Source organism: Drosophila subobscura, chromosome O (genome assembly GCF_008121235.1).
Source record: "Drosophila subobscura isolate 14011-0131.10 chromosome O, UCBerk_Dsub_1.0, whole genome shotgun sequence".
Lineage (NCBI taxonomy): Eukaryota > Metazoa > Arthropoda > Insecta > Diptera > Drosophilidae > Drosophila > Drosophila subobscura.
In genome coordinates this window covers 21042929-21059728 of record NC_048533.1, presented here as the reverse complement: position 1 = coordinate 21059728, position 16800 = coordinate 21042929, and the positions used below count along the sequence as shown (strand labels likewise).

At 50.1% G+C, this 16800-nt stretch overlaps 1 protein-coding gene across 1 annotated transcript in view; it reads right to left on the bottom strand.

The window, feature by feature from the left end:
• LOC117899439 (mucin-19) overlaps positions 1 to 16800 on the bottom strand; it is a 37210-nt gene that overhangs the window by 7996 nt on the left and 12414 nt on the right. Inside the window, exons 2-6 of the mRNA XM_034809443.1 lie at positions 13234 to 13335; positions 2387 to 2425; positions 1026 to 1223; positions 713 to 967; positions 2 to 636 (exon numbers count right to left, since the gene is read on the bottom strand). Of these exons, the coding sequence (XP_034665334.1) occupies positions 2 to 636; positions 713 to 967; positions 1026 to 1223; positions 2387 to 2425; positions 13234 to 13327 (1221 nt within the window). The 5' untranslated portion in view covers positions 13328 to 13335. The remainder of the gene's footprint in view (position 1; positions 637 to 712; positions 968 to 1025; positions 1224 to 2386; positions 2426 to 13233; positions 13336 to 16800) is intronic.

The window sequence follows — 16800 nt, the reverse complement described above, 5'->3', positions numbered from 1 at the left end:
AATCTCCAGTGGCTGCCTCAGTCGAGCTGGCTGACAGATCAATCCTAGAGTCCGAGCCAATGCCCGCGGTGGAGCTCTCGGGCGTCGAGCTGAAGTCCTTTGCTGGAGCTGTCGTGGTCGTCGCCTCCTCTTCCTCAACCTCACCGCTGCCCTCCTCCAGTGTGGGAGTCTCCGTGGCCGTCTCCTTGTCCTCCTCCTTCTCCTCGTCATCGATGTGCTCCTGCAGATCCACATCCTCCTTCGGGATCTCGCCGTGAATGTCCTTGGCTGGAGTGGCTGTGGTAAGCTCCACAATCTCCGTGGTGGCGCTGTCATCCTCGCAAATGTAATTGTTGGGACAGCACTCGCCCTCGGCGGCGGGCATGGCGCGGCAGGCGGTGCCATTGGCCGCCATCATGGGCATCTGGCAGTCCTGGACGGCGCACACCATGTGGCCGCGCATGCAGTAGCAGTGCTCGCAGGCATCCTTGCCCCTGATGGAGGCACCGTCCGCATAGATGTCGCCATTGTAGATGCAATCGCTGGACTCTGTCGCTGGCATCATGGTCGTGGGCAGAATAAAGCCCGTGGTGGGTCGCTCCGTGGTTGTTGTCGTCGTGGTGGAAGTCTCCAGGAAGTCCAACTCGTTCTCGTGGTCTGCAAAGAAGATTTGGGTTGGGTTTGTGTAAGTGGGAGTGGGAGTGGCAGGCAGGGTTGGGGTTGTGCCACTTACCGCAACTGTAGCGCACGGGGCAGCAGGAGCCCTTGTTGTAGATGGGCAGACAGCCGTCCACGTGGAGCGTGCACTCCTGCATGACGCACTTGGTCTGATTGTTGATGCAGTAGCACAGCTCGCAGGGTCTGTTGGGGTTCGATGGCACCTGTGCGCCCTCTGGGTAGAACTTCTCCTCAATGCTGCAGCCAAACTTCTCGGGAATGCTCAGCTCGGTGCCGGGCTCCGGCGTGTGGTAGGGCACATCCACGGGCACTGTTGAGGGAAAAAGATTAACCTCCAAGTCTGCGCTGCAGCTGGGACTCTGACTTACCCTCTGGACAGGTGATGATGGGACAACATTGATCCTCCCGCTTCTCCACAATGCAATCGTGGCCAATGGGCTTGGTGAAGGGGCAGACGCGCAGGTAGCACATCAGCATGCGGTTGTGGCAGGTGCAGTTGAGGCACGGCTCATTGGTCATGATGCGATCGCCCTCATTGTAGTGCGCATAATTGTAGTAGCAACCCTCTGCAAAAGAGACCGAGAGAGCGAGAGGCTCACATTACAAATCTGGAGCGCTGCCTGGGAAAATGCAATCACGAGACAATGGCCAGACTCCAAGCTGTTCCCTGGCTAATAAATTCCAGCCATTAGTTATGCATGCAGGCCGTGGCAGTATCAGTAACCACTCCAGTCGGGGGCTTTTGGGCTTGGGTTTGGGTTTGGGATTGGGGGCGGTGCACAATGTATGCTACTGTGTCGTCGTCGTCGCCCCTGGGGGCCATAAATAAAAGACTAAGCGCCAGCAGCTGTCATAATACGTGCAGCTCTATAGACACATTTTTATGGCTCATCAGCGTCGTTAAACGTTAAGAGTCAAGTGCCAGAAGTAAAATATGCGCACGTCTGTCCGCTGTCCGTTGTCCGTTGTCCGCTGTCCGTTAACTGCTGTCCGCTGTCTGTTGGCTGTCTCGCTGCCTAATTTAGTGACGTCCACCCGCAATAAATTCAACATCACATCATTAACACGTTAAGCCCCCGAACACCGCCGCAGACCGCAGACCCCAAGCTGTACCCCGAGTCGAGCGCTGCGCATGCGGCATAGACCATTTTTTTGTTGTTGATTGAAATCTTTGGGGCTCTCGCTCTCACGTTTCGCCGCCCAAACCCAACTCGTAAAAAGTCAGTCTTTATGTTTCAATTTGTGTACATTTTGTGCCTTTTTCACACCTCATCTAACAGGTTAATAATGCTGCTTTATGACAGGAGATTAGCTGCGATTCGATCACTCGCGGAGGCCTAATTAAGCAGCAAATTGTGTGGGAAATACACAGACTGCCTGTGCACCACAGGGAGGAGCATATTCTGCACATTGTTATTTAATTTTAATGTACAAACTCCCAGCAGAGGGCTGGGCCATGAACACCCTTTAAAAATTCCTTTTCCTAGCTGGAAAAAAAAAACAAATTAAATTCGCGGCATGCCATAAATCTGGCAAACATTTATGGCGTCTTCGTGGCAGGGGGAGCAATCTGAGATCTGAGATCTGAGATATTCTTCAACTATTATTTTCAGCAGCGTAATCATCATAAAAACGAATCTAGATGCTGGCTGCTGGCTGCTGGCTGGCTGCACATTTTACGAGTGGTTCCATTTTTTGCCAGTTAATCAGTGGAGATCGGAGGACTTACCCGAGTACTGCTGGATCTCCGTGTATTCCTGGAGTGGTGCTGCAATGAGGAATGCGAAAAGAAATGTTTATTATTTAATGAAATGCCAAGAGTTACACCCAAGCACTTTATGATGGCCATATCCGTTAGCCATGGCCATGACCATAATAAATTCATTTATCTATTGCAGGCATCGAGTGCCGTGGCCTCTAATTGTGGCTGCATGCAATTGAAATTAGGCTCCGGTCCCGCTCCGGTCCGGACGTGGCAAACGGACTTGCGTAGGCCCAGCACCGCCACCACCGCCACTTCTGTTGATAGGCTCTGGCCGGGGTTCTGATAACAGGGTCCAGCAGCAGCAGCAGCTCCAAATTGCAACCAGCAGCTTGGCTTTGTGTGTGCGTGCAACGTGTTATTACCACATAATCAAACTGCAGCCAGGCAGCAGGCAGCAATCCAGCACAGAAATGGCACGTACAAAAGTCGATGCTGAGGCTGAGGCCTGCGAGCTGCGAGCTGCGAGCTGCCTGCGTGTGTCCCACAGCGGCCCCCTGGTTCCTGGCTCAAACAAATTGTTTAAGCTGACAGCTGGCCAGCAAAGTCGCTGCTGCTGCTGGCCACTTGTTGCTGCTGCTGCTGCTGCTGTGGTGGCGTCTATGAGCCGCATGCAACATGCAACAAAAGGACGTCCCGGCACGCCGCATGCCACAAATGATTTGACAAATTGCTTTTTTATGAATTTATGCTGCTTGCTGGCGGCTTTGCTTTTGCTTTGATTAATTGCTGCCAGTTGAAGGGTTGACAATTTGGCGCATATTTCATTCAGATTTTACCTGGGGGGCCCCCACACCGGCATGACTTGCGCTTCTCTGGCCCATACAATTTGGCAGCAAATTGCAGGGAGCAAAGCAATTCTAACGGCATGGAATTTGGCCCAGGCACAGGCAGAAAGGCATGGAGTTCGGTCAAACAAATCAGAGTAGCAATTTCAATTCGTGGCCAACGAACTGCTCCGCTCTCTCTCTCTTAACTAACGGATGTAAATTACATTTTATGCGGTAAGACCGAACCTGGCAACGCATAAAAATTCACACATTAACTGTTAAGTTAAGGATTGTCGACCAGCAAACAGGTGGAGCTTCATGGAGTGGAGTCCACTTGAGTGAACTGAACACTCAAGAGTGCAGCAGGCAGTGTGCAGAATTTGGCTGGCAATGGAAGTCAATCATGCAGCAGAGCCAGAGCCAGAGCCCAGACGACGACGACGACGACAACTCCCCAGTTGCCGGGGACCAGGGACCAGGGACCTGCCTTGTAATGCCAAACTTATGCAACAATTTTTGTGCTGTGCAAGTGCAACAACTAAAACAAGCCACGGACAACAGCAGCATAATGATGATTATGATGATGATGATGATGATGATGATGATGATCGGAGCAACGCATGAGGCTCTGGCTGCTGTTGCTCTTTGCTGGTACACATCAAACATGGTCGTGTCGGTCCAACAAACAGAAGTCAGTCAGTCAGTTAGTCAGCCAAAGTCGGGCTGTGGCTGGTGTTGATGTGGATCCCAGCTAACAACTTGCATCGTGTAGGGGCAGCGTTCGTAGCCGAAGTTGAAGCCGAGTTGTAGTTGTTGGCGGCGGCGTTGGCTGCAGCTCGCTCTTTGCTGTTGCTCTTTGCTCGAGTCGTGCATTTTGTTTATTCTAGGAAAGCGCGCGCGCATTCGCCCAGCCTCTGCCTCAGCCTCAGCCCCTCCCGCTCTGATCCTCCTCCATGGTCATGGCCATGGCTGGCTGCTTGGTCTGCTCTCTGTCGCTGAGCCAAGTTGAATGACCCGTCGCGCATGTGTGCAAAAATGTGTACACAAACCATAAAATACAAGCCACAAGGCACTGAACACTGGCACTGGCTCTAGCACTGAGCACTCGGCAGCTTCACTTACATAAGTAGGCCTAGGTGCTGCTTGGGCCTGTGGCCGTGGCCGTGGCTGGACCAGAGTCACCATAGTCACACACAGGCCCAGGCCAAACCCCAGGCACGCCTTTTGCTGGTTACGCTTTATTATTTAGTGGCTTGTGGGTGGGTGGAGACGCTGGAAGTAGTGGGAATAAGTAGAAGTTTTTCCCCCAAAAATATTCTCGCTGCTGCTGTGCTGTGCCTGGAGGTGCTTCTACGATTTCTTCTTCTTTTTTTATGGCCGCGCTCGATGCGGAAACGCAAGGCGATGCGAGTGAAAATATTTGCCATGCCACAAATATTTCAAAGATTACAAAATAAACACAAATCTTCTGCAGTGTCTGCTGTGTTGTCCCCAAATGCGTTTGTCGTTTGCCGTTTGACTCTCTCGGCTGCTTCTCTTTGTTTTGCTTTTTGTGTACCGCTATTCGCAGCTGCAGCGGTGACAACTTGACCACACCCACCTTTAGTTTCAACTGCAGGCGAGACACAGACGCAGAAGCAGAACCAAACGCAGAACCAAACCAAAGACAATATACGAGTAATAGTAAATACATAAGTTGGATAACGACATACGATTTATTTGCTTATTTATTTGCTGCTGCCGAAATAATTGTTGTAGAAGAAATTACATGCAAATATGTAGTTGCGTCGTCTGCTTGTGCGTACTCACACATGCACGCGTATTCTATTTTTAGATTTCTACGCTCGCATATGCATGCGAGTGACCGAAACGGGGGTGGATTTTTTGGCTTTTCGTCGCTCTTCCAATTCTTGCTTGCAAACTGCCGTTACTTCACATTATATTGTCTTTGCCCAAACACAGCCGAAGCCACGAAGAAGATTTGAGTCTCTGACCATTTCTCACTCTCTGTTTGGTGTGAGCGTGGAGCGTCTTTCGTTTTCTTTTTCTTTTACTTTTCTCTATATTTATCTATCGTCTAATTAGATGCAGCTAAAACAATGCCCGTGGAGACGAGCAATAAATCGATCTATAATTGCGATTCTCAGTAAAAGGCAAAAGGCAGCAACTAGGAAGAATGCAACCCACAAGGAAGGAGAAAAGGCAACTGCCACTTGGCAGCAGGAGCATGCAAATTTTTTTAATGCACTTTTTGTTGTTGTTGTTTGGGGCAAAAACAATTTCCATTTTCCATGGCCTTGATCACATAATTTCCATAATGCCAAGCAGATCAATATGGAGTGAGCGACAAGCTAACAACAACACAGACAGACGGACGGACAGAAGGAGCCCAGAGACTTCCGACCCAAGCCCATGCCCAGGCCCGTATCATGTCCATGCATCAACGCTGAAAGCAGCCGCCAGGCAAGAGCCAAGCAACAGGCAGAAGGCAGAAGGCAGAAGGCGCCCTAACAATGCAACTGCAAACTGGAAGCATTGGGGGCCGCACAGCAAATGAATTTGCGAGTAATTTAACATGATTATGTCGGCGACAAGGTAGCAATGTAGACATCGAAGCTGATGCTGGTGCTGCTGGTGGAGCTCCTGCTGATGCAACTGCTGCTGCTGCTGCTCCTCGATTTGCGGCTACCCAAATTGGACGCAGTTGCGCAAAAGGCTAGGGCTACGACTAGCACTGGGCGCTACCTTGGCGTGACGCTGTGTTTTATTACCAAACTGATGCTGGCCAGGCAGCAGCCTAGACCATGATTCGTTCTAAGTAAATTATGCCCGATGGTCATGATGTGGATGTGGATGTGGATGGCCATGAAATTGCACCAGTCGAAGGTTGTTGTTGGTTGCGGCTGCTGCTGGTTGTTCTTGGCTGCCGTGCATATGAAACAATTACCGAGGCAAGGGTAATATCAGTGGATGCCTAGAACCTAGACCCGCACAATCCTGCCTGTCTATATGTGGACATTGTAATTGCAGGCCCAAGACTGCTCCTCGAGCTCATCTCATATGCATATTTATGGCTGCCTGACTGCCTGGCTGCCTGCCTGCTCGGGCAATGTCATTAGAGAGTCAGAGAGTCTGTTTGTCTGTTTGTCCGTTTGTCAGTTTGCCATTTTGTCAGGTTTGGGGCGAACTTTTTCCCTGCCGCTTGCTCCTGACTGCTTAATAGATAATAATGAGGCAACAGTCGACTGGCTGGCAGGCAGTTGGCCTTGGGGCGCTGTAATTAAGCAGTTAAAGGAGGGGTTCGGTTCGGCTCGGCTCGGTCGCCAGGAATTCTTTCCCACAGTTCGGGGCCCTAGAGTTTTACGAGCATGTGTCCTGTCTTTGATTTGTTTTGATGGCCTTTGCATGGCTTTAATGAATCCTCCGTTCCCCCTCCGCATTCAGCAATCAATCTGTCCGACAGTCAGTGCACTCTTCCCCCGCCAGAGTTGAGGCTAATCACAGACTGGCATTCCTTCCACTAGCTCCACTTTGATCTCTTCTGTTCTGAGTTGCGTTCCGTTCCGTTGCTGTTGCTGGCAAATATATCATAATTTTGTTTGCGCAATTTTAGACAGTGCAAAGCGCAGGCCTGCAGGGAGCAGGAGGATGCCTGGTCTGCATTCAATTATTACACCGCTAGCTGTTATTGATAACAGCGCATTGATTACAGCAATTGCCGAAATAACAGACAAGCCAAAGTCCAACGGCAGATTTCAATGCAGATTGAGACTCTGATTGCTGCAGCAGGAGCCTCAGCCTGACAAGTGATGGATGCATCCATGGCCCGGCCCCAGCAATCAGCAGCGGAGCAGGTGGAGGCAGGAGGAGGCAGTAGGAGCCTCCCAGCGAGCAACAAGTTTTCCACTGCGCATGCGTAACTGTTTATTAATTTGAGTGGTAGCTGGGGAGAGAGCGCAGCTCCACTCTCTCACGCTGCCGTGTCCTGACTCTGACTTTGGTTTCAATTAAGTGCTCGTGGAACGCATCCATGTGGCATTCTAAGCGCTAATTGCTCACCGCCGCCACCGCCATCGCATTGCTGCTGCTGCTGCTGCTGTCTCCAGCTTGTAGTCGATTTGTATCTTCGTATCTCTCTCTCCTCCCACGCCGCATTCGCCTTGGCATTCGCCTAATGATTGGACACTGCAGATAGTGCAGCGGGGAGACTCATTGCTGCAGAATGTTGCGTGTTAGCCGACAGAGGACAGAGCTGGCCAAAAGCCGTAAAATTCAATGGCCCAGTGCTTGCACACACACACAGAGAGGGAGAGGAGACTCGCACACACAAGAGCAGAGGAGACACTGCAGGAATACTCGTACATCATGTGCAAAAGATCAGCGCAAAGCGATAATTATACAAAGTATTAGTTCAAGAGCCGAGCCGAGCTCCGAGCCGAAGCCTGAGTCTGAGTCTGAGTCTGAGCCTGTCTCTGACTTGGCATGACCCAAAGCTCCAGCTGGAGCTGGAGCCATGGACTGTCTGTGGTTGCCATGCGTAAAGGTGCCAGCCGGAGAGTTGATTGAACCCACTGAGGCATTAGAATGGGAGAATACATAGAGATGGGTCTGGGCACAGGGCCTGGGCATGGGCCTCTAGGGTTACACAATTGAAAGACGCTGCTCCCAGGCCGGGTAAGTCATTGCACCTGTGATAGAGATCTGCCTTTAGTTCTCTCTCTCTCTCTCTTCTAATTACCATTCCCTTCGTCTAAATAGTGTCAAAATGAATTCTAACACGCCAACCCAGCTCCCAGTTCCAGTTGCCTGCCTCCAGCGCTGCCTCTAGCGAACCGAAAACATTTTGCACTGGTCAAGCGCTCTGCAGACGGTAGCCGTCTTCGGGTTTTTGTCTTCGGCTTGTGGGTCTCCATCATTGTCTTGTCTTGTCTTGTTAGCGTGCCGGTGCCTTTTAGCTCTCTTAGACAGCGATTAGTGGCCAGCCAGTAGCCAGTTGGGGATTGAATGTGGCGCCAGGCTGAATGTCTAAGTGAGATGCGAAATGCATTTGCCAATTGCCGGAGCATACCACAGAGAGATGGGTTCTTTCCACATCCTACACGTATCATAAGCACTAATTAGCAGAACAACCGAATTGGGTCACAGCGGCTACTAATTGCCATAAATATGAATAAAAGCCGCAAATGTTTTGCCATTTAATTAACATTTTGAACACGTTTTTCGTAGTGGAGCGGGGCAACGTGTTATACAAATCAAAATTAGCATATTCACGGCGAGAAATTGCATAAAATGTCGAACCAAAAATAGACATTCGCCCCGCGACACAGTCCACAATCCACATTGGATCGTTCACATTCACGTTCACGTCCACGACGACGACGACGACAAGTTCAAGTTCAATGACATCGAACAACAATAGGGAAATACTCGTAGCAGCATGCATAATATGAGCTATGATTATGGCATCCACCAGCCACACCAGCAGCAGCCGAAGCACTTTAAGAAACAGATAGAGAGATACAGCGATAGGTGTCTGTGCTGTGCTGTTGTCTTGATGGGAAATCTGTATTATTGTATTACTCAACCTCAGTCAGCTAGCCCAGCCAGCCGGTGTTTTGCTCTACTAAACAGCAGCAAAAGATATTCATTTGCATTTCCCCAAGCAAAAGCAAGAGGCAGAGCAAGAGCGTGGGGGTGGATTGTAAGATTACTGTGTGCAGAGCGCTTCTCTTTTCCTTGCTTTGCCTCTCTTCACGCTGCTGCTCTTTGCGTCTCTTTTCGTTGCTGCTCTTCAAACAGAAATTACAGCAATCATTGAAAACCATTTCATTGTCAAGGTGAAAGGTGGAATGGGGCACTGCACGGCACAGCACCACAGCGTCGAGGCGTTAATAGCCAAATTGTGTAATTGCAATTGTAATTCCATTTGGCTTTGGCCGAAAAAGAAACGGCAGAGGCTTGGGCGGCAGCGGCTGCTGTGGTTTCAGCGCGCGCTCTCTTTTTCCCTCTCTCTCTCTCTCTCTCTCTCTCTGTGGCCACACGTTACCGTTACACTTCAAATTGCCTGTGAGTTAACCGCAAGCGTATTTACTTAAATGAAATTAGCCCCCGACCTTGTCGCAGGAAGTTGAGAATTTAATGCTGATACAAATCAAAAGAGAGCTGACTGCCTGCCTTTTGCCTGCCTGCCTTCCTGTTCTCAGTGAATTTCCGCCTCCGATTCTGGTTCACACGCTGCTCCGCAGTTCTAACCATTTAATTGGAGAATCAAGTGCAACGGCAACGCCAACTGGCGGCCCTTTGGCGGTCTCTGGTCAATGGCCTCGCCCCCATACAGACGCGGCACTTTGGCGTGGGCTAAATCAAAAACCAACTAAGTGGCTCGCCGGAACATTTAAGCCAAACAAATGTATATTTTATGAGTGTCTCAAGCTCATGGTCAATTTATCATGCGCAGAGACTGGGACACAGACGCGGCTTCGCGCCAACTCAAAAAAAAATCTGTAAAGCATTTTCTGACAAATTGATGAACGAGTGGGAAAAGGAAGGGAAAGCAAAGGAAAGTTGTCGAGTTTGCCGCTTAGCATAAATGCTTATTTATGGCCAAGAACAGCACAACATCGACTGCCGATTGGGGTTGAAATCGCAGTTGGGAGTTGCACAGTTTGGGAGTCATGGGGCCTGGCCCATCTAATTGTGTCACCGATGAAAGTTTCTCTCCGCCAATCCGTTTGGCCAGTCTCACGTTCGATGGGTGCCGGCTGCTGCCTGCTGCCTGCTGCTTCGTGCGGGCCTGTAACCCGCAAGTTCGTGATCTCTAACTCTGCGTACTTGTTCTCTAAGTGGCTATGAAATTCCTTAGCCACGCAGCCAGCCAACACATCTTCAGCATCGCCAGCAGCATCATGATCATCATTCTATGCTCATCATCCTCATTGCCATATCGGTCAATGGTCAGCGGCTTTGGCCAGTTCTGTTTGCCAAGCAAACAGCTTCAACTGGGAGTTCTACAGCAACTTTTACTCGTACTTCGACTCTGCGACTCCCCGACTGGGCTGGAGTGCAGACAACAATGTACGCCACGTATGGCTATGGCTACGGCTATGGCTATGGCTATTGGCCCCTGGTGTCAGTATGTTTGCATATATAAAATATTTACGATCGCTGGATGGGCAGCAGCTGAAGAGGATGGCGGTAGCCACAACGGCTGTGGGACTGTGGGCCTGTGGGCAGTGCTATCAACACACCTGATAAGCCAAATCCGCCTTGCCACTTGACATTGAACCTGGTCTATGTCTGGCTTTGGCTCTGGCTCTGGCTCTGGGTTCGTGTCTGGGTGTCTGGCTGTCTGCTGGCAAAAATGTTAATTATATGCGCGTGGCTAAGCTGATGACTGGACAACGCTAAATCTTGATTAACGCTGCCACAGCCGATGCTTCAGAGGCATCTTCTCTGGCCTCAGCCCAGGGCCTGATGACGACGCTGATGCCTGATGCTGACGCTGATGACATCAGCCGAGCCATGCAATTAATATGAAACCATAATGATGTGTACCTCAGACACAGAGCCCGAGCCTGGCCAGAAAAGTTCTGCTGGCACGCACAAAACTTTTAAGCCATCGATAGCGCGGCTAGCCAGATAGTTGGCCTGGCCTGGCTAATACAAGCTAATTAGGCACAGCGGCAAGTGAACATCGCTGACTTCCGCAAAATATCTTTAACTTGGGATACCAGTCCCAGTCCCAGTCCCAGTCTATGGCTGGAGCTGGGTCTGAGGCCATAAAGCGGCGATTTATGTGCGCAATAAACAAAAATATTGAAGATCTTTTGGCTCGCTCGGCGGAGTACTAATGCTAATGCCTTTGTAATTGGTTATAAATTAAGAAATCACAAAAACTCGGCAATAAAATATATTTACGAAATGGGAAATGGCAGATGGGCAGTGGGGAGCTAGAAGCTGGCAGCTAGTCAAGGTTCAGTGACCAACGATCGCAGTTGGTGTAGGTGTCAAAGGAATCAGCAAAGAGAGAACGAGAACACCTGTTCCGCCTGATTTGAGTTGTTCTGTGTTCTTTTCGTGGCTTTAATAAGCATGAGAAAAACGAGATGCGAGCTCACGTTCGAAATTGATTGATGAAAACGCCCCATGAAAAGAAGCGAGCCAGCAGGCAGGCAGGCAGGCAGGCAGGCAGCAGCCAAAAGACGGAAGGCAACGACTGAAATGGAAATTGCCAGCTTCAATTCGTGGCTTATAAAATAATGATTATGTGTGTGCTGGCTGAAACCGTGCCAACGCGCCACCGACCTTGAGCTTGAATTCAAACTTGAACTTGAGGCATCCTCTTGGCAGCTAAATTGCACAACTTGCCCGCGGGCCTGCGACTTACGGTTAAATGTTTGGCCAAGCTCTTGGCTGCCAAAATGTTTTCGATAGCTGCTCAAACAAATGGCAAATAAATAGAGGACTTCGCTTGGAATGGATCGCTGCTTTTGTTATGACGCAAATGCCACTTGTTGTGAAGTGTCCATCTCTGCCCGCTGTTAATCATCTTTGGAGTCCAAGTCCGGCTGACATCAAGCGCTTAGTCCCATTGATTTATTGCTGTAGCATAACCAGAACCAGAACCGCGGAAGGGGCACCGTGTAAGCCCAACTGTTGAGTCATGCATTAGCTGCCAGCTCATACGTGTATTTATAATGGAACAATTCAATTACCAGAGCATGCTGAGAGAACTCAAGCCCAGCCGCGGCACACCAAGTTCATCAAACTCAAGTGGTGTCTGCACATTCAATCTTTCAGTTGGGGATTGGGCTCTGGGCTCTTGCTGTCCATTAGGCCGCTTTTTGTTGCCTTGTTAGTGTAACAGATTTGTGACTGTGTGTAATAATCAATAAATAGGTGAGAAAAATGCCCAGCGGGTGCTCCATGGGTACCAGACTCCCCCCTCTCGCAGTCTTCTCCCATTCACAAAAATTCTTTTCCCATTTCCATATGCAGCCACGACACACGGAGCGTAGGTTTTTGGACATGTGTTAATGAAAATTCCAGGAATTGTGAATGCAAGCAGAGTGTCGGAGTGTCGGAGTGTCGGAGTGGTCGCTGCCGAATGTGGGTCAACGAGCCTGACTATTGTCGCCCATCGTTTTGACTAGGCCAAATCAGTCAGCGAGGCTGGACGACACGTTGACGTTGCAGCTGGAGTTGGAGCTGCGGAGAGTCTCGCTTGTTGCCTGTTTATTGAATGCCCATTAAACAATGGCACGCTGGCTCTGGCTCTGGGCTCTATGGGTTCTCTGGTTATGGCCCCCAGGCTGGATGGAGTACTGCTTCTCGCATACATTTTGGTTTTGGCATTTGCTTGTCTTCTGCCGCTGACCGATATTCCCGAGGAGAGCTTGGGTCTCTTTGGGTCTTGCTCTTTTTGGGTTTATTTGCCTTTAAGTTCTGTTTAAACAAGTCGTTAAATTGAACACGCCTAGAGTCGGGCTGTGGAACCGTTAGGCATTGCCTTTTATTGCCTTGGCAAATGTGAAAGTTAACACATTGCGCTCCGGCTCCCCCTCGAGGCAGTTGCAGATGCAGATGCAGACACAAGAGATACAAGATACAGATGCGTCGAGTTAGCTGCTGATGATGGCACAGACCATTAGCACTTGCTTTTAATTATACGAGAGTACGTAGAGCCCGCAGTTATCGGACACTGCCCGCCCGCCAGTCGAAGCGCAGGACAACAATTGAATTTGGGACCCCCTCTGCATCGAAATGGAACTGCTGCTCTTAATTAAATGCAACAGACTTTTGGCCAGTGATGACCCCTGACCCAGGACAAGCGGCAGAAAGATTCGGCAGCTGGCAATTTGTCACAATGGCCTTTAATTGGACGCAATCGGGGGTCAGTTCCCGGAATTGATGGCAAAAATAATCAAAATAGACAAACAAAATAAAGAGCCTTGCAGATGTGTGGATTTGGCATGGGATTGTGGCACTTCCGAGCTACTTAGCTGCAGCTAAGCATAATTTATGTTGACATAATAAACCACTTACCGGCTTGTGTGGGTATCAGCATTATGGCCAGCAGGGCCAGCGTCAGAGACACCAGCGCCTCGAGTCCCAGCGGACTCGAACGTCTTCTTGTCATGGTTGTGGCTGCAAATGGAGAAGAGAGTGGCGGAGAGTTATTGTTAGTACGTGATTGGCAAGGGAAGAGCGCTAGCTGACAGGGTGGAGAATCGCTTAACCCTTAAACAACAATCAAATCGAGCCACAATATGTTCCTTAAACGACAGCCCAGGCACTTCATTAAAAAAGCATGACAAGGCGCATGCCAACCCGCCTCATGCCGCCTCAACTCAACTCTCATCTCGTGTCGTTTCGTTTCGTTTCGTCTCAATTTATTTCCTTTTCTTATTTTCCTTTTTGTGTGTGCTGAAAATTTTCAATGGCTCTTCGGCTTACAAAAGCAATTTACGTGCACAAACAGCAGAAATTTTGGGTGGCGGGTGGCGGGTGGCGGGACTGTTGACATGTGAACCGAATGCCACGAATGCCACCACCACCACCACCATGCAGCATTCACTGCTTGCACCCCTCCTGCATGTCCTGCTCTGGATGTCCTGGCCAGCACTGTCCTGTCCTGCCCGTGTCCTGCTCTGCCCCTGCCCTGCCCTGCCCTGACTGGCTGTTTTTCTTCAATTGTTTGCGGAAATCACTTGTTTGCCGATTTGACAGATGTGCAATTTTCCCTGACATGCTGCCACTGCCGCCTCCCTGGCCCGCGCCCTTCCAGCACTTCCTTCTGCTTGCCGGAAAGGTCAAAAATCGTTCGGCGCAAAACCTGTGCCCCGAAACTTTTCTGTGAAGTTTTTCTGCTTTCTGTGAAGTTGCTGATTGAAAATGTCAGCCGCACGCCAAAGAAAACTTCTCGAAGTTGTCTCCCAACCCCACTGGCTGCTCCTTCCCCCAGATTACAGCCCTGTGGCCAGTGATCCCATCGTTATAATTAGCGGGTGGCAACCGCCACATATCACAGCTTATCGGTTGACAACTAGCCAACTAAAGTGACTCCTGCCACAGTCCTGCTGCCGCTGCCATATATAACCTGGGCTTATGGGGGGGCAGGACCCGTCGACACATACGTTTCATATTTTCATTTATTAGCCAGAGCTTGCTCTCGGCTTTTATTTGCTTTATGTTGCTTTAATCAAGTCCCAGGAGATGCAACACGTGAGTGTGCCCGAGCGATGCCAAATGGCTTTGATGGGGTGGCTTCAGACACCCAAGAGGGTGAGGTGAGGGTGTCGCTATAAGCAGTGGGCTGGGAGGATGGTGGTTGAGTGCGATGTGGGGTTGGGGGTGCTGTTTTTTGTATATGCCTGGGCGTGGTCGTTGGGTGGGGAATTATGCAATTTTATACCTTTCATAAAGCAATAAAAACTTCCACGCCAAAGTACCATGGGACACAAATGGCAAAAGAAAACGTGAATAGATCTTTATATATGGAAACTGATCGATAGATTTGTATTTGTTGAACGATAGTTAGCAGCACTAGCAGCGATAGTTTATCGCTCGATCGATCGACCTATGTTGCCCACTGTAGCAATTGGCATTCCATTTTGGTTACTCTTCTGGGGGGTCATATCGAGCTCTTTCTCTCTCTCCCTCTCTCCTTCGCCACCCCTGCTGCCTTTCTCGTGAAATCCGAGTGGTTTCGGTTACGGCAATGCTCCCCCTCGGGCAGCTGTTTGGATTTACTCGCTAACGAAACAAGCAAATAAAAATCGGCTAATGTTGGGGCTGGGCTGGGGCTGGGGCTGCAGCTGCGGCGAATGAGCAACGCTCGACGCTCATCATAAATGCGCGAATTGTGCTCATTAAAATGCAGGCAAACTGGTGGGGAGAGGGAATGAGAGAGAGAGAGAGAGAGAGAGCGAAAGCCTCAACCTGCGCTGAGCCACGGGAGTCACAAATATCACTGCTGCGTGCTGCTCGGGCAGCAACAGTAACGAGTGAGGTATGCAACACACGAAGCCGCCTCTCGGTCAAGTTGAAAGATTGCTGCGCAGATGCTGAAGATGAGGCTGGAGTTGGGGCTGTGGCTGTGGCCGATGCCTCTGCTGCTACCATCTCATTCGAAGTCGCGGCATGTTGATGACGAGTTGACATGACGAGCGACAATAACAATAATGATAATCTCACAACAGCCAGAAACAAGAGCCAGCAACAACCTGTACAATGAAGATGATGATGATGATAATGGTGATGAAGATGATGATGATGCTGTAAATGCCGCCTGCCTGCTTGGACTGACAACGGAAGCGACACAAACTGGCTATTAGTTGTTGGCCAAAATGGCACTTGTTCTAAAGCTATTAGCAACACACGAACAGGCGAGCGAGCAAGCAACACTGCAACAGCGGGCAACATGTTGCTACCTAGCAACCTGGCAGCCTGGCAGCCTGGCAACTTGTTGCGGTAATTATATTCCACTGTACTCGCCGTGGCTAAATGGCCAGCAATTTTATTCTTTTCAGCCATAGCATAGCATTTTCAGTATTTGGGTTAAGACCAAATAAAGGGGTGGTCAGCAGCCAGCCAGCCAGCCAGCCAGCTGCCATGTGTCTTCTGCTCTCTCTGTGTGTGTGACACAAATTCAATTTGTGAATGAAAAGTAGTAGCCAAAAGTACACACAGACATCAGGCAGCAGGCAGCAGGCAACTACTTTTACCCATTGCAGTACGAGGAGTACTCTCGCATTTGCCCAAAACGAGGCAGGCGCTTGTTACCAGTGTGCCCAAAGAGGGGCGGACACACACACACAAACACACACACATGTGCCAGCAGATATCGGTCATGGGAAATTTGCAAGATTTTGGAAGAAAAGGCAAGGGCAAGGCCTAAGCCATGCATCTTCATCGTCTGCGATGTCTGCGATGTCAGACCCAGTGGAGACCTGGCCTGCTCTGACAATGGCATGGCCCACTGTTGATATGCGTTATGAAAAATGTATTCAGGTCCAGCAGGAGGAGGCAGCGGCGGCTCATGCGTGAAGTGCAGCGGTGGAAGCAGAGGCAAAGGCAGTGGCAAAGGCAGTGGCAATATTTGCATAGCGTGGCCCTGCCTCCTGCCCACAAAGGGTAGGCACTGGACAGGCGAGCGGCTGAGTCTCTGCCCCTGACCCAACTCTGGGGAATATCCATATCCACTGTACATTGTGGGCATGCGTGGAGGCTGCCGCTGCTGCAAGTTGCAAGTTCCCATTTCCCCAGTTGCACAAATTGTGGCCCAGCTGCAGCAGCAGCAGCAGAAGCAGCAGCAGCCGCAGCTCTAATATAAATGTATGGCCCGAGCGGTGGAAACAAACAGAGAGAAAAAATAAGAATTTACATTTCACAAAGGCAGAGACGCAGACGACGACGACGACAGACGACGGCCTCAATGGAGGGTGGGAAAATTTCACATGGGGCAACCCAGCATGGGCAGCATTTTGACAGTCGGGGCACGAGTCGGGGGCACGGCCAGCGGAGAGGGAGCCGAGGAGCAGACGCTTCGTTAGCATATCAAAAGGTGTCTCTTGTCAGAGAGCTATCTTGTGTCGGCTGTCGTGTTTGTGT